The sequence below is a fragment of the Crotalus tigris genome, unplaced genomic scaffold (genome assembly GCF_016545835.1).
Source record: "Crotalus tigris isolate CLP2741 ecotype Arizona unplaced genomic scaffold, ASM1654583v1 scf7180000018340.3345759, whole genome shotgun sequence".
Taxonomy (NCBI): domain Eukaryota; kingdom Metazoa; phylum Chordata; class Lepidosauria; order Squamata; family Viperidae; genus Crotalus; species Crotalus tigris.
The window spans coordinates 3,194,483-3,218,602 of record NW_024096953.1 but is presented as its reverse complement, the minus strand read 5'-3'; the positions used below and the strand labels follow the sequence as shown (position 1 = coordinate 3,218,602).

The following is a 24,120-nucleotide window of genomic DNA, read 5'->3' as shown; positions in this document are numbered from 1 at the left end:
TAGATAGATAGATAGATAGATAGATAGATAGATAGATATAGATGGATGAATAGACAGACACAGATAGACAGACAAACAGACAGATAGATGAGAAAGTAAACAGATATACACACATACATATACATATACATTCATACACACACACACACACACACACGTACACACACACATATATGACAGACTTCTCTGATGTTCTCCCTTTGCCCTCCTTTCACACACTCACAAGAGTGCAGCAGGTTGTCTTTTTGGTGTCGCCTCTTTCTTTTGCAGAACCACAATTTCCTGTGCAACGCGGCTTCTGAGCTGACTATCATCTTTCTCTATCTGGGCCTTGTCTGTGGCTGGCAACGAACCTCTCCCCGTGCCTTATATCGCCTGCAATATTGGAAGGAGGTATGAAAGGAGGGGAGGGAGGACAGAAAGACAAAGAGATGGAAAAGAGGTTTGCTTCCTAAAAAAAATGATGCAAAAGTCAAACAGCGGCTGTTGGCACAAAGGAGGCTGTGAGCACAAACAAATCTTGGTTTATTTAATTACCGAGAGGGCACAATACGAATCTTCCATCCAGGAAAGTGAAAAGGAGGAAGCAGAGGGTGAGCAGACATAACCCAGTTCCTTCAAGCACCTTGGTATTTGGACTCATGCTTGTAAAACGATCAGTGCCCAGCAATCAATCAAACAATAATAAAAGAGTTGTAGGAGAGAGGCTGGCTGAGCGAAGGGGAGGAATCAAGCAGGGCATCAGTCTGGGATCCTTAAGAAGGCACAAGAGGGCAAGGTCCGAACCCGCTTGAATGCGATTGAACCTTGTCTAGTTTGGGCCAGGTACAAACTGCCAGTCTGGGAAGATTCCTGTGAAATATGCATGAGCAATAAAGTAGCTAATTGAAGTTCGCATGTGTAGATCTGGTTGTTCAACTTAACAGTAGAGAAAGATGATAGTCAGCTCAGAAGCCGCGTTGCACAGGAAATTGTGGTCAACCATTAACTGTCTGCAAAGGAAAGAGGCGACACCAAAAAGACAACCTGCTGCACTCTTGTGAGTGTGTGAAAGGAGGGCAAAGGGAGAACATCAGAGAAGTCTGTCATATATGTGTGTGTGTACGTGTGTGTGTGTGAATGTATATGTATATGTATGCGTGTGTATATCTGTTTACTTTCTCATCTATCTGTCTGTTTGTCTGTCTATCTGTGTCTGTCTATCCGCTAAATGACATTGAAAGGCCCTTGATTTACATGGACAGTTTTTCATAAAATATAAGCAGTCCTGTCCCAACTATATTATATGATTTTGTTGCTTAAATGGGTCAATTCCCAATTCTGCATTCTTTCCACCCTTAGGATAGCATCCTAACAGCTCTGAATGTAATACCGTTGTTAGTTTCTTCTGCTTCTTGGAAATGAACAGTCAAAGACTTTTACATAACAAACCATCTTCTTGTTACAAAGGAGAATTCTATCCTTGGCTGGGTTAATTCTTGGTTTAGTTAGAAGAATCAAGTACTTCAGTCAGCAGGTTAATAAGATCAGTAATTCGCTGCATTAAACCTATGAATAAATTCTTTTCTGCAAGTAGAAAACTAGCAGCCCAGCAAGATGGAGGCTGGGCTGAAGTCCCTGATGGGCTATGTTTCTACTGGGAAGGGAATTCAAAACCTTGAAAATGCTCTTTCCTAAGATGACCTGAGGATTTTATTACTTTCCTGTGGCCGGAATAAAAATAACTGGCATATTATTTCCAGCCGCAGGCTTCCTTTGCATCTGTGGAAATGAACTCTTGATGCCATAAACGAAGGGAAGGCTTGCAAGGACACAAAAAGGCATCTTTTTATAGTGTTTCCCTCCTGCCCCCCCCCTCTTCCTCCATTTCTGGTTGCGTACAGCATCCTCCCCTTCCGATCCCTTCTCTTTCTTCTTCCTTGCCAGCCATTGATGTCTTCCTAGGAGGCATCTAATGGGGCTTCAGAACAACCGCTCTTCTCATTGGCGGGGTGCACCAGCTGCTCTCCAACACTTTGTGACTCACTGTCATTGCCCACGATGGAACAAATCAGGATTTAAGATTTTGTTGTTTGGGAATAAAAGATGCAAACACTGGCTGGCTTTATGGACAAAGGAACAGATGAAGGGGGAAAGGTTCCCCCAACCAACCCCAAAGTGGAAACTCCAGAAGGCTCTTATTTTTCCCAATGACATGCTGGAGTTGCAACAAGGGCTGAGGCTCAGGCAAAGAGCAAGGCCCAAAAATCTTGGGGTGTCCAAATCAGTCCACATAGCAGCAGGTGAGGGGGGGGCAGCAGCAGCAACAGGGCAAATAAACCTGGTTTAACATCTAAGCCAACCGACAGACATCCCACTTCATCCCAAGACTATTAATGACTTACTGGAGAATTGCATCCTATTCCTAGTCTTATTCCCATTCCAGCCCAAAGACATGTACTATTCTATTCTGTTTGGTTTGTTTTATGTTATTTGAGATTTATGCTATGCTACTCTATTTTAGCTAGAGAGAGGGGGCCATAAAATATGGTCAAAAATTCAATTTGTTGACCATGAGTGAGTGATTGATCCATTCATTTTTTTGCTTTCCATAGTGAAGCAGCAGGAATTGTGTTGGGAGCGGGGGTTTTGGCTCTCTCGCGGGCCCCACCATTCTAGGCTAAACAAATGGCAGGTGGGCTACTGCAGTGGTTCTTAACCTTTTTGAACGAATCGCCCCCTTGAGCCAATGAGGAAGTTGTCATCACCCCCCTCCCCCAACATAACCTCTCAATTACAACATAGAAAATAATTCTTCAATTTATGCAAACATTTTTTTTTGTTTTCTTTAAAATTGTCATATCGATGCAAATACTTTATTTCCAGTCTTTTCCCCGTATCTCCCATATTCTGGCCAATAGCGCGCCACTGTATGGGTAGAGGCTGCTGCGCAACGCGCATGAAGATAAGCGATGCATCTTCACATATGTACGGCGTTCTGTACCGAAGCTAGCCGGAGGAACATTTGAAAACACAACTCAATCCACTAATAGCGAGCGATCTGATGTTTTTGTACAAGAGATATACAGCGATTCGCTGTACGAAAAAGTCTCAAAAGTGTCCCCAAAACTTTATTTATTTATTTATTTATGAGACTTATATACCGCTTTAAGTGGAAGCACTCCCTAAGCGGTGTACACCAGTAAGCAATGTATATATATATTTACATTGCCCCCAACAATCTGGGTCCTCATTTTACCTACCCCGGAAGGATGGAAGGCTGAGTCAACCTTGAGCCGGTGAGATTTGAACCGCTGACCTGCTGAACACAGTCAGCTAAAGTGGCCTGCAGTACTGCACTCTAACTGCTGCGCCACTTCGGCTCCACTTCTCACTCCATCGCCCCCACATTGCCCCCTTTTCATTCCTTTGCCCCCACATCACCCCTTTTCGTTACATCGCCCCCCTGAAAAATGAAATCACCCCGGGGGGGGGGCAATATCGCCCAGGTTAAGGACCACTGGGCTACCGAATCCCAGGCTTAGGGATGGTCCGTGGCTGGCAGGAGGGCAGCCCTGACCCTCCCCATCTTTTGCTGCCTGCACAGGTGCACCAAATTGCAGCACCCTGACTGACCACAAGGGGCAGCCATTCACCGAGCCAGGATTTCTGGGGTTCTGCCCAAGTCCCGGGAGCTGAGGACCAGCTCCGTCTGGAGGGCGGCCGACGCTGCTGGAAGAGGCAAAGCAGCTGCCCCAAAGAGGGGCGGGGGGGGGCGGGTGTCCCCTCAAAAGACAGGGCGATGTAACTTCTAATGCACTTGGCTTACAGGAGAGTAGCTGTCATTTGAGAGCTAAAAGAAGCACGACAAAGCTCGTTGTTCGAGCACACGCAAGACTACTCTAAACCAGGATGGAGTGGATTGTGGATCAAGGTGTGGGTGGTTGGGAGAAGCCCAGCCCTGCTAGAGCTTAAGGAAGGAAGGAAGGAAGGAAGGAAGGAGAGAGAGACAGAGAGAGAGAGAAAGAAGAATATGAAGAATAAAGGCGAGGGGAGGAAGAGAGAAGAAGAAAGGAAGGATTGGGAGAGGAATAAGGGAAAGAGGGAAGGAAGGAAGGAATAGAGCATGACGAAGGAAGGAAAAAAGGACTACGGGAAAAGGATGCCACTCAGCCAAACTCCCCCCCCCCTTTCGGAGCTTGGCGCGCACCTCGCAACGCGCACGCGGCCCGCCGCCCAGCAGCGGGTTAAGGCGGAGGCCCCGCCCGGAGCGTTACATGCCGTGACATCACAGCCCGGAGGGGCGGGGCCGGAGGGGCGGGGCCAGAGCTCCGAAGCGGGCACCGGGAGGGGGGCTCGGCCGCTGCTGCTGCTGCTGCTGCTGCTGTTGCTGCGGGTGGTGCGCGTGCCCGGCTGGCGGCGGCGCGAGGCGGCCAGAAGCGCGGGCACGACGGGCCGCGGGGCGCGCTCCCTCTTCGCTCCTCTCCGCCCGGCCAGACTCGACTCTCGCTCGGAGGCAGCCGGGGCTGATGTTGCAGCGCGGAGCCGCTGCCGCCGCCTCCGCCTCCTCCTCCTGCTCCTCCTCCTCCGGCCGCCCGCCGCAAGCCCGGACCGAGCCATGGACGGGGGGCTCCCTCCGCGCCCCGCCGAGGCCCTCTGAGTAGCCGCCGCGCAGCAGCGCTTAAGCCGGGCTCCCCGGCCCCGGGCGGACCGGGGCGAAGGCGGTCCCGGGAGCGCCCCTCCGGACTCCGGCTCCGCGCCACCTCTCCGCCTCCCGGCTGTCTGGCGCGCGGCTCTGCCCGCGGGCGATGCTTCGGCGCCGGGATCCGCTCTGAGACACTCCCCCAAGCGCTGGGCTCTGTCCGAGGGAAGGCGCGCCGGGCTGGGCTGGGCTGCCGCCGACGAGCCGATCGGAGCAGCCAGTGGGCAACCGGAGGCCGGCCGAGAAGCGCCCCGCCGTCCCCCGCCGGGCGAAGGGTCGCTGCGCGCGGAGGGGGCGTCTGCGGGCGACCCCCGGGGGCTGCTCGGCTCTCCTGCCCCGCGGCCAAGAAGAAGAAGGAGGAGAAGAAGAAGCGGGGCGTCCCTGGCGCGGATCCCGTGGATGCCCCATCCCCGGCGGAGCCTTCCCGGTCGGCGCCTCGCCCCGAATTAACTTCCCACGCCGCCTTGCCTGCTCAGCCGCCCCCCCAGGGAACCTCTCCGATGGCCGGGCAAGCGCAGCAGCTGGGCTGGCTCCGGGGCTGGTGGACTACCGGCGTGTGCTTGGCGGCCCTGGCCTTCCCAGGTGAGCCTCCCCCTCCCCTTTTTTCCTCTGGGGGGGGGTGTGGTGGTGATACAAGGGGGGGGGTCGGAGGGAGGGTCGAGTCGGGGGCGGGGAGGAAGGGGAGAGAAAGCCCAGGGGAGAGTTGGAAGAAAAGAGGTGGGGGGGGGACGTCCCTGCCGCTGATAAGACTGGCTGGGCTTAAAATTGTACCTTTGGGGTGGGTGGGGGCTGCGGACACCCCCCACCCGTGCCAGTTGGGAGGGTGGCATGAGGCTGCCCCCCCCCCCGGGATTAATGCTTTTCTGCCAGGGGAAAGGGGAGGGTGTACTCTCAGCTGGGGAGGAATGTGGGGGGGGAGAGATTGGTCCATCCTAGGTACACCCCCCTGGATTGAAAAACAGGGGGGCGTCAAGAGAACATTTCAGGGGGTGGCTGAGTGGCAGCCTGGCTCATCCTGGTTGAAAAAGGATGTATTTATTTTTTGCCTCTGGATAGATCAAGGGGTCTCTAACGGAGCTGAGGTGGATCGCAACCCCCCTCTTTCTAAGAGTGGATTTTGGGGGGGGGGAGAACGGGAGGGGGAAGGGTGCATCTAGCCTTTGAGACAAGGCTGTGGGATCTTGGATAGATTTCCCTCCCTACACTTAATGGTGGAGACGACCGACCCAGCTTTCCAACTCTTTCTAAGCAAAACCTTCCCTGTGTTCCTTACGATAATTTGGAGGGGTGGGTAGCATTGTTGGTGGGCGCTAACAGGACCCCAGGGAGCCATGGATGAGGGAAAGCAGCCATGGAGGAACCTGGCCAATGTATTGTGTGGGCGACTGTTTCCAGGAAATGGATGAGAAGTGGGCATTTGATGGACGGAACGGTTGTAGGACCTGTGTGTTGGGTATGTGGGGAGGATGCGTCCATGCTGTGGGGCACCGGGGAGAATCGCTCCCCCCCCAAATGTCATGCTAACCTGTCGTGGAGGGAAACTGAGGCAGTGGGTCTTCGGGGCAGGAGGAATTTTCTGGAGGGACTGTGCAGTCAGCAAAACCTATGTTTGGGTAGCTGAGAATTGCAAGGTTGCAAGGAGCCGGCTCTGCCAAGCTTTGGCTGCCTAGACAGACCCAACCATGTCCATTTCTCTTGGCCAGAGTAGGAGGTGGCTCTTGACCTGGCCAGGTTGATGTCGTTGCCTTTTGGGTCTTGCCTTTTTGCCTGCTTTTTGGGGGGGACAGCCCTAGATGCCGGAGGGGCATCTTGCAAAAAACCAAAATTAAAAAAAATGAGGCTCAGCTTGGTTTTCGAAGTGGTGCTGCTTCTGCTGCTGGTACAGCAGAGGGCAGACTAAGCTGAGGAGGCTCAGTAGATGAAGCCTTCAGAAGGCCAGGAACCAGCTGTCGATCAACCTGGAAAGCTGGTTTGGGGTTCAGGGTTAGAGATGGTTGCAAAAAAAGAAGAGAAGACAAAGCCTTCAAAGATGGGAAGGTGGTCCATGGTGCTTTCTCTCTGTTGGGGACCAGCAGATGGTGGCAGGCTTAGCCACAGCTCATTCTGGAGGCACCCACTAGGGAAGCCTGGAAGCCCTCCAGAGGGTTCAGCGTAATGGTATTCCAGGATCCTGGGTGGGCCAGACTATCTTAGAAGGAGGCAGATTTCAAGGTGGCTGGTTTGCATGGCTCTGTTCCTTCTGATGGTGGTTGGACTCCAGCCTCCATCATCCTTGCCCACTGGGTTGCTAGCTGGGACTGAGGGTCCTTAGAATCTGGCCGCATGCAAAAAACCACTGGTTTCCTGTCCTCTTTTTATACTCAGCAGCTTAGCACTTATTGTGCATGAGCACCATGAATATCTTTCTCTGTGCGGTCTTACGCTTTCAAAAAATTGTGTCTTCAAAAAATTGTGTCTTCTGATGCGGGGAAAAATGTGTTAATTTTGTGTTCCCAAAGCTCCCCTCCCCCGTCCCTCCCCTCCCCTTTCATTTCAGTAGTTGAGAACCACACAACAAAGCTGAGAATTAGCCCCAGCCTCTGGCTGACCAGTTCTTGAACTGTTTGGAATAGAAAATCCTAGTAAAAATGAAAATCTCTCTCTCTCTCTCTCTCTCTGAGCCTCTTTGGAAGCCAAGAGGTGCCTCTTGGACACTTAGAGAGGAGCAAAGCTTGCAAAACGCAGCCTGGAACTTGTTTACACCTTTTGCGCTTTTTTTTTTTAAATGCCGTTTCTCCTCCCATCCCATTTGGACAATCTATGCAATCTATAGTTCTCGACTTAACGACCGTTCGCCAACAGTGCTAAAAAAAGTGGGACCGTTCTCCCACTTACGACCGTTTGCAGCATCCCCAGGGTCACGTGATCCAAATTCAATCGCTCGGCAACTGGCTCACATTTATGACGGTTGTACCGTCCCGGGGTCACGTGTTCCCCTTCTGGCGACTTGCTGACAAAGTCAAGAGGGGAGCCAGGTTCGCTTCACACCCGTGTGACTCACTTAAGCATTGCTGCAATTCGCTTAATGAGAGATGGCAAGAGAGGTCGTAACTCACTTAACAACTGTCTCGCTTAGCAACGGAAATGTGGGGGACTGCCGGCGCTAAGCTTCTAAGCTCGTACCCCAAGGGGTTTGGAGGCTAAGTGCTTCTAATGGTGAAGAGTCAGAAAGAGAAAAAGGAAATGGAAGGGAGTTGTCAGCACGGAAGCAACATCCGTCTTGGTGGATTTAAGACACTTTCCCTTCCTCTTCACCTGCCTTTTCAGCAAGCAGAACGTACTTTCAGCTTCGGAACCAGATGGATGTTTACTGAGTAGCAAATCCTGGCTGAGTTTACGGCCTTCGGGAGCTCAGCTCAGGAATAAAGACTATCTTTGCATGCAGAGCGAGATAAATTCCCTGCCCTGTCTCCTTCCAAAATTCGGAAGTGTATTTCCAGGAAGGGCAGCTTGTGTTGCAAACGTGAGCATGGAATTCTTGCCCACACAAACAAAAAAAGAGAGCAAAATCAAGAAGGACATTGTTCTTAGCAACTTTGGTAAAAGTGCTTTTGGCTTCAGCAGCTTCCTGCAGCTGGAAATTCCACCGTGAAAAGCATAGTTGTCTGTACAGGGATCATGATGGAGAGTGTGTGTTGTGATACTTGCGTGACCTTACCAGTCCCTGCAATGTGAGAATTTGGCTTATCAGTAGGCGGAAAAAGAAGAAGGGGAAGATTTCAGTTAAAATGTGGAGTCTCTGGTGCTCTCTGAGTTTTGGATGCTATCTTGCAGACGTCTCAATACCCAACTAGGTAACACGATCAGTGCTAGAAGGGAGTGGGGTTTGCTTATGTTAAAAGGTTTGTATTCATACATTCCCAGCTGAAGCACAAAAGAAGAGAGGCACCAAACTTAGGTGAAGAAATAAAAAAGGCAACCTGGAGAGATGCTGGAGTAGAAACAGAGAGAGCCAGATTTTGCCCCTCCCCATTCATGGAAAATTATTGGCTGAATTTAGGCTGGTCCCACCCACTCAATCCACGAGCCAATTGGGTGTCTGTCTGTCTGTCTCTCTCTCTCTCTCTCTCTCTCCATCCATCCATCCATCCATCCATCCATCCATCCATCCATCCATTTAAACTTTCAACTGCTGCAGAAAAAGGTGGGATGTCAATGGCATGCTGTACTCCAAATTAAAATAAAATAAATCCTAATCTGGTTTAACTTGATGAACCTGGTTCACATAACAGTTCCCACAAATTGCCCAGCCCATTTTCACGGAGACCAGTAAAACACGCTTCTCCCTGTTCCTTTCCCTCCCTCCCTCTCTCTCTCTCTCTCTCTCTCTCTCTCTCTCTCTCTCTCTCTCTCTCTCTCTCTCTCTCTCTCTCTCTCTCTCCCTCCCTCCCTCCTCTCTTTCCCTCTCCCTCCCTCCCTTTCTCCTGTCCCTCCTTCTCTCCCCCCTTTCTCTCTCCCTCTCTCTCCCTCCCTCACCCTCTCCCTCCCTCACTCTCTCCTTCTCTCTCCCTCTCTCTCTTTCTCTCCTCTCTTCTTCTCCCTCCCTCCCTCTCTTCCCCTCCCTCCCTCTATTTCCTCTCTCTCCTCTCTCCCTCTCCCCCCTTCTCTGTCTTCTCCTCTCTCTCTCTTCCGCCATCCCCTCGATGGGGAAGCAGAATCGTCTTGCAGTAGATACAACAGGCAGTTTATTCCAGGCTTTGTGTTTTCCCTGCCTTCCCTATTAATGCTCATCACCTCCAGGCAGGTAGATACAATTTTATGACACCGTCTGCTCCTCTGCTGTGGCTGCCCCTCCTGGTTATGGTGTTTGCTCTTCCTTAATGCACAAATAAAATAAAAGAGAGCAGTGCCATAAAAGCAAACGCGGGTCACTTACCGAGGGCGGGTAGGAGGAGGCTGGGCAAATTTGCCTTCAGCCACCGATCACGGATGTGTGTCCTGCAAGGTGTCCCACAACGGGGCCTTTTTCTCCTTGTCGTGGGCTTTAGGGAGGTTGCTTGGACGCCTTGCAATTACAAAAGTGACAGGGATGTTGGAAAAAGCCTCTGGGGGACTCTGGAGACAGCAGAGCAGTGCTGTTGCTTTCGCAAGGAGTCCTGGACATACGACCTCAACTGAGCCCGACATTTATGTTGCTAAGGAGGACAGTTGTTAAGTGAATTTTGCCCCATTTTACAACCTTTCTTGGCACAATTGTTAAGCGAATTGCGGCAGTTGTTAAGTCAGTCACACGGTTGTTAAGTGAATCTGGCTTCCCCCATTGACTTTGCATCACATGATCCCCAGGACGCTATATCCGTCATAAGTGTGAGTCAGTTGCCAAGCGCCTGAATTTTGAGCACGTGAGCAGGGGGAATGCTGCAACAGGGTGAAAAACAGTCATAAGTCACTTTTTCCCATGATGTTGTAACTTTGAACAGTCACTAAATGAACTGTTGTAAGTCGAGGATTTCCTGTATTTACCTATCAGGGAAATGGGTTCAGCAGAGCAAGGACAATAAAGAACCCAGCAGCAGTTCTTGCCTTCCAGGGCTAGTTAAAGCATCCATAGTAGTGTCCAAATCATTAAAGCATCTTGGCTTCCAAAGAAGAGAAGAGAAGAGAAGAGAAGAGAAGAGAAGAGAAGAGAAGAGAAGAGAGAAGAGAAGAGAAGAGAAGAGAAGAGAAGAGAAGAGAAGAGAAGAGAAGGAGAAAGAGAAAGAGAAAGAGAAGGAGAAGGAGAAGGAGAAGGAGATGGAGATGGAGATGGAGATGGAGATGGAGATGGAGATGGAGAAGGAGAAGAGAGAATATATGATAGGATAGAGTATAGAATAGAATAGAATAGAATAGAATAGAATAGAATAGAATAGATAACCTTTATTGTCATTTTTTACTATGGGCACAACAGCACACATTAAAAATGAAATATAGTTGCTTGCTGTCAAAGTGTACACATACATAACACATATTTAAATATACTATATACAACATATATATATAGACCTACACCCTTACAAATAAATATTAATCACTGTCCATTTTGAGTACATAACGGAAAGAGGAAGCTTTAGAGTTCACAGGGTTAATACTGTATGGAACAAAACTGTGACTGAATCTAGGATGAACTGAGGAAAACTGTGATAGGTTTGCATCCTGCAAAGCCCTCCCCTCCTCCCAGGTATTTGCAAATACTTTACACATTAAGTAGTGACCTAGTCCGCCCGGATGGTGTAAATTCAAGTCTCAGCCTGGCTGGTCTATTAAATAAATAATAAGTGTCACACATTTGTATGGGTTTTTATTTTTATTTTTAAAATTTTCTTCCCTCTTGGGGACGGTATTGCTGACAGGCGCAACAACTTGACATGTGAAAGCTGACAGGGAAATAATAGATTATGGTTAGGAAAAAATTTTTTCCCCACTGCTAAGGTTCTCTCCCTCCTCTCTCTCTAATGCCCCCCCCTCCCCATCGCTTCATTAGCTGGATGCAGGAAATTATTCCATTCGCTCGTTTGCAAGAAGTCTTCAGATCCTTGGTGTCAGCAAGAGTCATAATTACACTAAATTTCTCAAAGCTTCTCAAAGCTGTTGGCGTCGCCAGCAACCACAGACACACACCAACGTGTGTGTTAGATTGACCTGACTTGAATGCAAAGTCTAGGATGAAGGCAAGATTCCAAAAACCGGGCCTCCGCACATTAGTAACCGAGGGAGGACAGGGTGTTAGGAAGCTTTAAGTATCTATTGAGTACAGGTAGTGCTTGATTTATGAGCATTCATTCAGGGGCAATTCCAAGAAACAACTGCACTGAAAAAAAGCGACTCTTGGCTGGTCTTCGTGCTTACGACTGTCACAGTATCCCTACAACCAGATGATCAAAATTTGTGTGTGCGGCAATTGGCTTGAATTTATGACGGTGGCAGCATCCCAGGATCACGTCATTGTCATTTGGAACCTGCCCGGGCATCTTTCAGCAAGGAAAGTCAAAGGGGGGGGGGACTTGGATTCACTTAATGACTGCATTTTACTTAACAACCTTAGGGAATTGCTTAAAAACTGTGGCAAAAAACAAAGTCATAAGATCAAGCACGAGTCAATTAATAACCGCCTTAATTAGCGACCAAAGTTCTGACCCCAACTGTACTCGTAGGTTGAGCTGTGCAATAGGTGTTTATAAGTATTTACACAGAAAGGCAGATTTTTTTTAAAAAAAAAACTCCAGTTAGGAGAGGGCCCCATTTCCTCACTCAGCTTCCTCCAAATCATATTTCCCAGGACTTTTTTTTTCCATGCTTCACCTCTCTTTATTGGCCACAACATGGCCTCCTGTCCAGCCTTATTACCGAATAATGTAAATAATTTTAACATAACCTTACTATAAAAACGTATCAGCCGGATAACAAAACAGGAAGAAATAAAGCAGAAGTTAAAAGGTGAAACCAACTACATCAACTGCCAAGGGTACATAACTAAAAAGCCGGAGGAAATAGTGGAATAAATGAAGAATTGATTCAATGAATAGAATGGAATGGAATGGAATATGGAATGGAATGGAATAGAATATAGAACAGAAAAGAACAGAATAGAGTAGAATAGAATAGAAACTTTATCTTCACTTTAAATGTACACTAATCAGCATACATTAAAATGAAATTGTTGCATTCAGCTTTTCAGAAAAAAATACCATTATTCATATACCCACATACACAGACATATATGTCACGTTTGTGCTCACTGTGTAAAATGTTGCTTTGGGGTGGCGAGGCCCAGAAATGTGGGAAAGAAAGATCTGGCGTTCCCCATATTGTTATGCACATGACTGATGGCCCAAGAATCCGATGCATCAATTTTGAGAGCTTTGGGAATTCCGTAGGCACAAAAAGGTTGGTCTGTGCCTCAGTTATCCCACTGGTCAACGCAAGAGTTGAAGTCCACAAGTCTTAAAGTTGCCAAGGTTGAGGACCCCTGGTCTGAGTGATTGATTGAAAGATAAGGAGAGTTTTGGAACTCAGCCCTGCCTCCAGGTTCCAGCCCAGGGATCAGCTTTGCAGGATCTTTTGGATGAGAAAAATATATATTGCACGTCCTTCAAACACTTCCTCTCATAGTCTTCATTACTTCTCCTTCTTCCTAGAACAGTTTTTCCCAGCCTGAATCCATGGCGGATTTCAGTTTCCCGTATTCTTAGAAACGGTTCTTCCGGTTGTGGAATTCTGCAATTTTGGCCGCTCAGCTGGAGGGCAATGAAGAGGCTCAGGGTTAAGCTGTATGTCTCTATCCTCATATATAGCTGGATATGCCTTCTATTCCTCCTAAAGGAGACAGGAAGAAGAACAAATCACCCCTTGTTATGCCTTAGGACAGCTTGCCTTGGCCTAGAAGCCTTGGATAAGAACTTCATTGACCTCGTTGGAGGCTGGAAGCTGAACCAAGGCTTTGTCCCTCCTTGCTAATCCAGACTTTTGCTACATTATTTTATTTTGGATGCTGCTCTTCATCTGCCTGGAAGATTCCTGCAGGCATCTTCTTGTATCCGAGCTGAGTCAGAAGGTAAACCTGTAGAGCCAGCTGCATATGACCTGATTTCCCAGGCCTGGCCTAGCCAGTGCTACCTCGTCTCCCTCCCTCCCTCTTTCTTCTACCTGCCGTGATTAACCGAGGCTGTGTAATGAGATAGAGAGCAACCGGTGGGGTGTGGTGAACAAACCTAGATAGAAAGGAGAGATAAGTCAGGAAAGGTTGTGGAGGAGACCAGCAGGCAACAGACATTGGCTAAGCTTTATTGGAAGAGCTGTAGCCTGCGGGAAGAAGAGGCTTGAAAGACGCTGCCTCATCAAGGTGTTCTGCCAAGGGAAATGTTGCTAAGGATAGGAGGTGGTAGTGGGATGGGGGCAAGTGGATAAGAGGAAGCCTTGGAAGGAGATGGAGGGAGGGAGGGAGGGAGGGAGGGAGGGAGGGAGGGAGGAAGAAGGAAGGAAGGAAGGAAGGAAGGAAGGAAGGAAGGAAGGAAGGAAGGAAGGAAGGAAGGAAGGAAGGAGATTTCAGAAAATGGTTGTCTGGTCTTTTCTTAAAAACCTCCAGTGATGGAGCACCCACAACTTCTGGAGGCAAGCTGTTCCATTGGTTGATTGTCAGCACTGTTAGGAAGTTTCTCCTTAAGTCCAGGTTGCTTCTCTATTTGATTAGTTTCCATCCATTGTTTCTTGTTCTGCCTTCGGGTGCTTTGGAAAATAAGTTGACCCCCTCCTCTTTAGGGCAGCCCCTCAAATACTGGAACACTGTTATCATATCTTCCCTAGTCCTTCATGTCACCCTTCATCCTTCTTTTCTCTAGACTAGCCATACGCAGTTCCTGCAACCGTTGTTCTTCATACGTTTTAGTCTCCAGGCCCTTAATCATCTTAGTTGCTCTTCTCTGCACTTTTTCCAAAGCAGGATCCCTTCTTCATTTGCATTTCAGTGTATGCATTGCTTTTCCTCCTTGAACGGACCTCAAAGCAGGCTGTGATTGAGAACCGGGTACGCTACAATGCCATTTTTTTTTAAAGGAGAAATCTGTGTTTAATCAATAACAATGTAATATTGTTTGAACCAATTTAATTTAAAAGCGAAGTGGTTGCAATCAGAAGTGCTCGGAGGCATCGCGTGGAGAAAATCCGTCTGTCTCTCTTCCACGCGGCACTGGTCACCAACCCTTATTATAATCACGCGGCTTCCATTGAAGTCGGCCACTTCTGTGCGTGGTGGATTTTTGCAGGTGCCTTTTGCAAAAAAATCAGCCTCTTGGCTACCTGTTTGATTATTTTTTCTCTACTTGCCTCGTCCGGGAAGCTTCTCTGCAGAACAAAGCTTACCCAGGAATGGAGAATGTGAATTTCAGCAGTCGAGAAAGGGCAGGAAGCAGTAGCAAAGGACTCAGCTCAATTATATATTCCTAGAACTTGCTTTGGTCAGTGAGGAGGACCTTGGCGTGGCCATCAGATCCCCATGAAAATAGATCAGTGATGGGCTCTTTGCCAGAAGAATAAACCTTAATTTCTCCGGAGTAGAATTTCCATCTGGAAAATCAAAGATTTAGAGTTTTGTTCTTCTGGCGTCCAGCATCTCTTGCGTCCCTTCTGCTGGGTCAGCCACCAAGGGTGTTGCTTTGGTGCCTGTGTGCATGCATAGATTTGCTTACATCTGTTTGCCGTTCTGCACAAAGGAAAACAAGACCCATTAGAGTGAGGGGGAACAGGAAGGCTCAGCAAGAGATGCGCTACTGCTAATTAAATAATGGGAGGGAAAACCGTTCAGTTACATGGCCGCATTAGCTGAGATTTGTAGAGCTTGGAAATTGCTCTGTTGGGTGTCGCCACCCAGGCACGGTTGCCGGTTTAGGATTTGCATTTGAGGATCTCAGTCATCTTGGTCTGAATCAGTTGCAAAGTTAAAGCAGTTGCCAAAGGTCCTGTGTAGAAGTTATGCTTGTCTTTTTTTCCCCCAAGTGGAAGGAGATACTGTAGATAGAGACAGAACTTCCTTCTTTTCCCACCCCACCCCGTCCCTCCTCGCCTCTTCAACTTTCAACTAGTCCTGAGTTCCTAGCAATATATTCTCAGCCCTGAACTGAAACAAACAGAAGGAATGTTCCCAAGATCCTGAGGCGATGCACACACCCTTTCCACAATGAAAGTTACAATGGAACTCTGGATTTTCAAAGTTCTTGCTGAAGTGGTGGACATGAAAAAGTTCTTCTCCTCCTTGGGAGACTATTCGGAGGCCAGATCTCTGTTGTAGTAGAGTAGAAATGATCAGAAGAGGATCCAGAAGTAGAAACGGGTCAAAAGAGGACAATGGATGATGGATGGAGGAGATGATTGACTAGGGTTGTTTCAAGGACTGCCTCTCTGCCTTTCCATGTCAGTTAGCAGCCACAATTTCATGGACATTTTCTGGCTGGTTGCCCTCCAGATGTTTAGACTACAAATGCTGTAGACTCTAACTATGGCTACAAAGGATGGCCGGCAGCTTTGTCACCAAAATATCGAGACAAACCCAGTTTGTCTTTAGTGGTGGCATGGGCTTAGCAAATGGCCGTTGTCAGTCAAGGGAACATGGGTGACCAGGATGTTCAAAGAGGTCTTCAAAAATGTGTGAGTGTATAGAGAGCCTAAGCATCCTGGCCTGTCATTGAACAGAAAAGAGATGGCCACAAAACCACAAAACTCCTAGGTGAGAATTGACATAAGTTTACATAAATAATATCTTAACAGATGTCTGGTTTCTCCCTATGTTATTGAACTATTTTAGCTCACGGTGCTTAATTGTGCTTTATTGATGGGTTTCACATCATGCTGAGCCATAAATGATGCCCTGGCAAACTAACTAAGAGCTGAGGTGGCGCAGCAGTTAGAGTGCAGTACTGCAGGCCACTTTAGCTGACTGTGTTCAGCAGGTCAGCGGTTCAGATCTCACCGGCTCAAGGTTGACTCAGCCTTCCATCCTTCCGGGGTAGATAAAATGAGGACCCAGATTGTTGGGGGCAATGTAAATATATATATACATTGCTTACTGGTGTACACCGCTTAGAGAGTGCTTGCACTTACAGCGGCATATAAGTCTCATAAATAAAAATAAATAAATAAAATAAACTGTGGGCTGGGCTTCTACCACACACTAAGCCAAAATCAAACAGACCATTATGAATTAATGCAATGTGTGAATTGTTACGAGTGTCGCTCATCCAGATCTTCCTCTAACATGTTTTAGCTGGAGAGGCTGGTGTTTCAACGTGGGCCTTATGCACGCAAAGCATGTTCTGTGCCACAGAGCTATGGTGTTTCTCCTTTTAAACATGCATAACATTTTCCTGAGATGGCCAGTGTTTTGCACATACATGGCAACCTTCACCAAGAGCTGGATGTTCACCGTGTTGTTGCTGCTGCTATATACAACTATCATTATATAGTGTACCTCTTTGGGCATGTTGCTTCTGTGTAAAGTATTTGGGAGAGATTATATACCAATTAATTTTGGTATATAAGTATTTGATACGTTCGTTAATTGGTGCACAACGCTATGGAAGCACTGATTGGCTTTTTGGAACTGAACTGACTCCTTTTAGGTGTTTTGATTACCATTGTTTGATTTCTATTATAATGGCATGTGCGAATGTCCTTGGGGGACAGGGGGAAGACCCAGAGCCAGGGGAATAGTTGGATAAGAGGCAGCTTGGCTCAAAAACATCTCGTAAGGGACTCCCCCCCCATTTTCTTGGACTGTCAAAGCGACAGAAAAGAAATATCCCTTCAGACTTGCAAGACTCAATGTAACCTTACAATAAAGTAGAATTACTTCATCTGGGTGTATTTCTAGTCTGGAGAACTTTGCAATTCTGACAGCACCCCACTTTTTCTCCAGAAGCTCAAATATTCCTCATGGGGAGGGGGTATCTCCCTTCATACTAGCCCCATATCCACCTTGGGAGATGCATTGGGCGAAGCGAGTGATTGGTTGAGTTATCCAGTGAACATCCTCGGCTGAAAATAGTCCTCTCCCCACTCCAGTGGAGAACTTAATCCTCTCCAGTTCATCACCCCAAAGGATTGTGGTCTCCCAAATCCAAAGCAGATAAGCCGAGAGAAGGCTGCATTTGGAGTTTGCCTTTGAGCCAGATCGATAAGGAGAATTCTCTTGGTAATGCACCCAGATGATTTGACCTTTTCTAGCCATTGTTTCTTTGCAAGCTTTCATTCCCCAGGTTCAACCGGCTCGTTTTTCTTCCCTTTGGGGTTGTCTTCTGCTCTTCCACCCCTTCAACCTTCTTCCCCTCTTCCAAATCAGGTCGGTCTTGCTAGCCTCACACAAATGTTCACGTTGCTCTCCTGAAACAGATGTGTGTTTCTCAGTCTGGGTTGAAACAGCTCTATCCTGCTGTCGGTTATTTATAGCCCAAACTGAAATCTGCTCATTTTTTTTTTTGACATCTTTATATCTTCTCGTTTTAATCCCTCGTGCTGGGCGCATTGCTGTCCCTCGTGACAGAGACGTGAAGGGCTGTGGATAAGGTCAGTGAACACTGGGATGGTACATGCTTTCAGCACCGAAAAGCATTCTGCTGTGCAGCTTGGTCTAGAGAAAGCTTGGTTCTTGGGGAAGAAAAGGTCTTGAAGGCATCTGAGAGGCTTGGAGATTGGTTTTGCAGCGGTGGCTGGCTGATTAGATTGCTTCCAGAGATGACGATCTGAGTCACAAGCAACCTTCTCTGAGTCTCTGTCCTCTTCTGGATCCTAGCAATGCAGGGTCTTAAGGGGTTGTGTTTTCTGGGCATTTGGACCTGTCTTTAGGGTTCTTCAGCCCACACTTCCCAGGGAAATGTTCATGCTATCCATAGCCACAACAAATGAGATCCTGGACACAGAGGTCTGGAACAATAGCAGTTGAGAGTCTTTTTTCCCCATAAAAGACAGTTCCTGACACTGTGACACACTTGTGGAAAAGTGTCTTTTTTATATAAAAGACGGTTCCTGACACTGTAGGACATTGTCTTCCCCTACCGTAGCTACCATAGCCAAGACACGGAATGGGAGACAAGCACCTGAAAGCAGGACAAGAACCAATGGATGGAAAATAATCAAGGAGGAAACCAACCTAAAACTAAGGAGAAATTTCCTGACAGTGAGAACAATTAACCAGTGGAACAGCTTGCCTTCAGAAGTTGTGGGTGCTCTATCATGGGAGGTTTTTAAGAAAAGATTGGACAACCATTTGTCTGAAATGGTATAGGGTTTCCTGCGTGAGCAGGGGGTTGGACTAGAACAGAGGTCTCCAACCTTGGCAACTTTAGGACATGTGGACTTCAACTCCCAGCTATGCTGGCTGAGGAATTCTAGGAGTTGAAGTCCACACGTCCTAAAGTTGCCAAGGTTGGAGACCCCTGGACCAGAAGACCTGCAAGGTCCCTTCCAACTCTGTTATTTTGTTCTTCTGTTACAAGCAGATTAAGGGCTGATGGAGTCTTTGAACATGGGGAAATATGGCCCTTAAATCCTAATTTCCTAGGGGCTGGCAGCAGAAAGCTCCTCTGCCAGGAACTCTGGGCAGAGAGCCAGCAGCAAAATAGGCTATCCCAGCCTTGCCCAACTTGGTGCCATTCAGAAGTGTGGGACTTCCATTCCCAGAAGTTGGAGATAGGTTCTCAAGAACTCTTGATGGGCTCAGATTGAGAAACCAGAGAACCATCCTCTCCCTCCCTTCCTCTTTCTCTTTTTGCTTGCTGGCCACGTAAATATTCACTGACCTTTCTGGCAGGCCAATTAATTTATTTTTCTCTCTCTCCAAATCAAAGTGCATCCATAATTCCTGTTTTAATGAACTCAGCCCTGTCTTTCCAGCATAATGGATGCCTTCCTTCTTGACAACGGGGATATTTGTCTTGGCTCAAGTGTAGCCTAATGTCTTCCAACTTTAACCCCACCTGATCTGGGGTGGCGGAACAGATCAGGCCAAATGGCACTTTGGGCACACCAGCAATCCAGAGTCAAGGGGTGGGGCTTGTTGGAAGGGGGAGGGGCTTCTTGGCAGGGTTTGGCAATCCAGATGTATCAAGGCAGGTTTACTGACGGCTCATCGGTCATTGAAACGAGTATTTTCCTGCTTTTTCTTAAGTAAAGACAAAGACCATTTTGGGAGATTTTTACTCCCAATGCAGGTGTATTAAGTCGTTTAATAAAAATGATTTGAAATGGCGGAATGGAATAATATTAATAGGAATCAACCTATTTTTTTTAAAAAAACCCGAATATAGAGACCTTATTAAAATCCTTTTGTAGAGCTACTTTCCCAAATATGAACTAAGCCAAATAAGATTTATGGGAGATGGAGATAGAGATGAAGTCCCAACAAAAAGGGTTGAAGAAGATCCCATCTCCAGGGTCCCTATAGATGTTCTGGACTTGAAAAATTAAGAAATTCTCACCAGCCTGGCGGATATAGAGAATGCTGAGAGTCGGAGCATCAAGGTTGAATGGCTAAGATGCCAGCTAACTTCTATCGCTACTCAACGTGCCGTAGAAATGGGGAAGGGGAGGAAACATAGGGAGGAAACGGGAGTCCAAGAAGCCATCCGCGGGATGGCACTAACACAGGTGTCCATTGGAGAAGTGGACCATTCCCATAACAAACCAAAGACATATGATTGGGCAACGTGAACACCCGCTGAATGGGAGTTAAGGGAAGCTGTTGTTCACTAGGCAGATTTTCGCGTGGGAAAACTAGAGCTGGTTTTGCTTCTTCACTCAGTAAAGATTGATCTTTTGTGGCATTTCAAAGCCTTGAATATTCCTTGATTTTGAGTTCGGCAATCAGACAGTTGACACGGAGTTCAGCCGTACCTGTTTGCACAGGGCATTTTCTGTACAGGTACATTTTCATATACAGGTAGCCCTTGACTTACAGCCATTTGTTTAGTGACTGTTCAAAGTTACAACGGCTCTGAAAAAAAGTAACTTACAAAGACAGTCCTGGCGCTTAACAACCATCGCAACATCCCTACCGACACGTGATCAAAATTTGGGCACTTGGCCACTTCAGCATCTTGGGGGGTTCCTGTGATCAAACCATTTGTGATCTTCCCAACCGGCTTCTGACAAGCAAGGATGACCCGCAAAGCTGGATCCGCTTAACGGCTGCAGGGCTCACTTAACAGCTTCAGTGATTCGCTTAGGAGCCATGGCAAAAGTAGGTCGTGAATTCGGGCAGGACTCACATAACCACTGCCTTGCTTAACAACAGATTAGGTCCCAATTGCAGTCGTAAGTCAAGGACTACCTATACAGTTCATTTAGTGAGCATACAAAGTTAACAGCAGCACTGAAAAAAGTGACTTTCACACTTATGACAATTTCAGCGCCTCTGTGGTCACGCGATCAAAATTCAGACGCTTGGCAACTGACTCCCATTTAATGACGGTTGCAATGTCCTGTGAATCCCCTTTGGCAATCTTCTGACATGCAAACTCAATAGGGGGAAGCCCGATTCGCTTTACGACTGTGTTGCTAACTGGACAACCACAGTGATTCACTTAACAACGGTGGCAAGAAAGGTTGCAAAATGGGGTAAAACTCACTTAAATGTCTCACTTAGTGACCTAAATGTGAGAGTCAATTGCAGTCGTAAGTCGAGGACTACCTGTATATTGCTTGGACAGATGCGAGACCGATCCTGCCAGCTTGTCTGCTAAAGTTGCCCTCGTATTGTTGAAGGAGAGGACTCCGTGAAGATGGGGTGAAGGGTTGGGGAAGAATGTCTAACTCTTAGCAAATTCTCTTTGCGGCTGCACTTCATTGATCCTCAGTGAACATTCAGTTCTTTCAAAGTGGATTGGAAAAAGAATACGAGAAAAGCCATTAGCAGCATCTGCTCAGGACGGTGAAGGGTGAACAAGGATTTAAATTAAGGCGGGTCCAAATGCAATGCTGTAATGGAATACAATGCCTGGAATGGCTGGGGATTATCTTTCCGTAAAGGTAGGCTACATTTATCTCTGCCCTTCCAGGCAGAGAGTTTATGCCGGGTGCAACGATTATTATAAGATGTGACTTTGATTTTTTTTTTTTCTTCTTCCAATAATACCATCACTGATTACGCCCCTTTGCCACACAAAGGGCCATTGCATCGGTAAGATAAAAGAACAATTCGGAGTTTTATTACACTTTGCTTTTTACGGGACTAATAGGCAGAAGAAAAGCTAAGGAGGGCTTAGGATTAGAAGGATTAAAAAAAGAAGAAGAAGAAAAAGAAGAAGGTAATTGTGAATGTCAGCTGGCTCTTTGCAGGGCTGACTTCTTCGCCCGGTTTGCGTTTTATTATCATCAGCGTTGATGACAGGCAAAGATTCCCAGACTGATTTAAGAAAGGTTGCTCAACTCTTGACTCTTTGCTAATTCAGGGCCACTCCATTTACATAATTGATTACTCCCCGCTGGTTGATAACCTTCTGCTTTTGGCACAATCAGGAGCGAAGTGTGGAAACCAGGAAATTATGGTGGCTCCAGCGGTTCGAGGTAACACAAATTTGCATCGTCATGAATTTATGGGATTGCAACAGGCAAGCGTTGTAAGAGCCAGATGCTGGGTGGCAAGTTCAGAGCCTCTGTGCAAGGAGACATCATCAATTCCCAGGCTTTGTGGCTGGGTGTTTTCCACCACAACACGGGCACAATTAGTCCAAATGCAAGTTCTCGGAGAGAATCTTTTCACCTGTAAAGTCAGGACACTCTAGCAGTGTCCCACAGCCCTGACTTTACAGAGCCAGCCGTGTGCTGCAGCCGTCAAAAAGAGCCAACATAGTGCTAGGCTGCATTAACAGAAGAATAGAATCAAGATCACATGAAGTGTTAATACCACTTTTACAAGGCCTTGGTGAGGCCACACTTGGAATACCGCATCCAGTTTTGGTTACCACAGTGAGGTTGAGACTCTGGAAAGAGTGCAGAGAAGAGCAACAAAGATGATTGGGAGACTGGAGGCTAAAACACATGAAGAATTATTGAGGAATTGGGTATGTCTAGTTTAATGAAAAGAAGGACTAGGGCAGGGGTAGGCAATCTTGGTTCTTTTATGACTCGTGGACTTCAGCTCCCAGAATTCCTCAGCCAGCTGTGCTGGCTCAGGAATTCTGGGAGTTGAAGTCCACGAGTCATAAAAGAGCCAAGGTTGCCTACCCCTGGACTAGGGGTTACATGATAGCAGCCTTCCAGTATCTTAGGGGTTGCCACAAAGAAGAAGGAGTCAAGCTATTCTTCAAAGCACCAGAAGGCAGGATAAAAAAACAATGGATGTCAATGTACCAGCCACTGTTTTTGGTTGTTCAAAGGTCCAGGAGACTTGCTGAACTCCTGGTCAGAACCGAACAGCATTGGGCATCACTCCAAATTCTCAATGATGCTCCCAAAAGGCACTCTGCTCTTTGGCTGATTCCCCTGGGTATATCATGTGAGAATGCTTTATATCTGCCAATCAGTGTTGCACTCCAGGAGGACCATACGAGTTGAGTCAGCTTTGCTTGGACTTGAATTCTTTGAGCATCTTCATGTAGGACTCTGCATTCTATTGTTCCCCAAATTGGTGCTCTGAAAGCATATCTGTGCTCCGTATCTGGGCAGGATAAGGGTAAAAGACATCCTTGAATCAAGATTGGTTCCTGGTGATTTCCTGGACATCTTCCCTAGTTTTCTTGGCAACAGTATGGAAGCTCCGTCGTGGTATAAAAGCTTTCTCTTGGCATCTTGGTCTGTCACAATGGTCTGATGGTAGAAAGTGGGATGTAGACTTTGAAAGCATGCTGTAAACAAAATCTGTTCTTGATTTTAAAGAGCGTTTGGGGTAAGTACATTAAGTCAGGAGTTACATTAGTAAGCAAAATGGCCTTGGCTGAAGACGGAAGGAGCTACAGCATTCAGAAAACGTGCCAACCATCTGGCTGTCACTCTCTTTTATTAATGTTTTTAAGGAGTTGCTGAGAAGGAGAGGAAAGCTATTCGTTTTTGGCTGCTCGGTTCACTGCTTTTTTGGCGGCTTGAGGTTCATAAGGTGTGGGGTAGAGCTGGGGAGAAAATGGCAAGAGCTGCCCCCAGCAGCACAGAAGCTGTGAAGATGTTGGAACAACAGAAGAATCAGTTTCATTATGTTGAGGTGGGAGAGAAGCTGGGCTGTGATGGATTGACCCTTGGCCAGACCCTCGGCAAGGTTGTCCTGGACCATTAGTTTCCAATCCAGCTCATGGGCAGATAAGAAATTGTAGGAGTCAAATGACTAGCCAGGGTTACCTGAAACTTAATCACAGGAGATTACAAGGTGGGCACCACCTCCACAAGGACATGCCAGGAAGAGGGGCTGTTGTGCTTTTGAGTAATAGCCCATCAAAATCAGAATGGAGTTCCAGGAGGCATCGTCCCAAAACGTCTCCAGGGACACAGGCGGAGATTGGGACTGGCCTGCCACCTTTTTCCAAAACAAGGGTGGCCAACATCCCTCGTCGCCATTTTCCAGCTTCCTGGGAGGACAACTCCCTCTGTCTCCGTAGGCTAAATTACCCCGAGGGGCTGCCGATAGCTGGACCGAATTCAGAGCAGAAATCCAGCTTCCTAAAGGTTTGCACCCAATGGCATCTGAACAAGAACTATATATATAGCTTGGTTAGAGAAAAGAATGAAGGATTAGGAAGTGAACATGTATTAGCTTAGCAAACACCAGAGAACTTGTTTGATTGGAAAAATTAACATATGTTGATGGGAAAAAAATTAATAAAAAAAGATTGTTACAAAAAAAAGGAGCCGAGGTGGCGCAGCAGTTAGAGTGCAGTACTGCAGGCCACTTTAGCTGACTGTGTTCAGCAGGTCAGCAGTTCAAATCTCACCGGCTCAAGGTTGACTCA

General features: G+C 47.3%; 1 protein-coding gene across 1 annotated transcript in view; it reads left to right on the top strand.

Moving 5' to 3' along the window:
• Positions 1 to 5,091: 5,091 nt before the first annotated feature.
• NECTIN1 (nectin cell adhesion molecule 1) overlaps positions 5,092 to 24,120 on the top strand; it is a 111,499-nt gene continuing 92,470 nt past the window's right edge. The window contains exon 1 of the mRNA XM_039350634.1: positions 5,092 to 5,263. Within this exon, the coding sequence (XP_039206568.1) occupies positions 5,182 to 5,263 (82 nt within the window). The 5' untranslated portion in view covers positions 5,092 to 5,181. The remainder of the gene's footprint in view (positions 5,264 to 24,120) is intronic.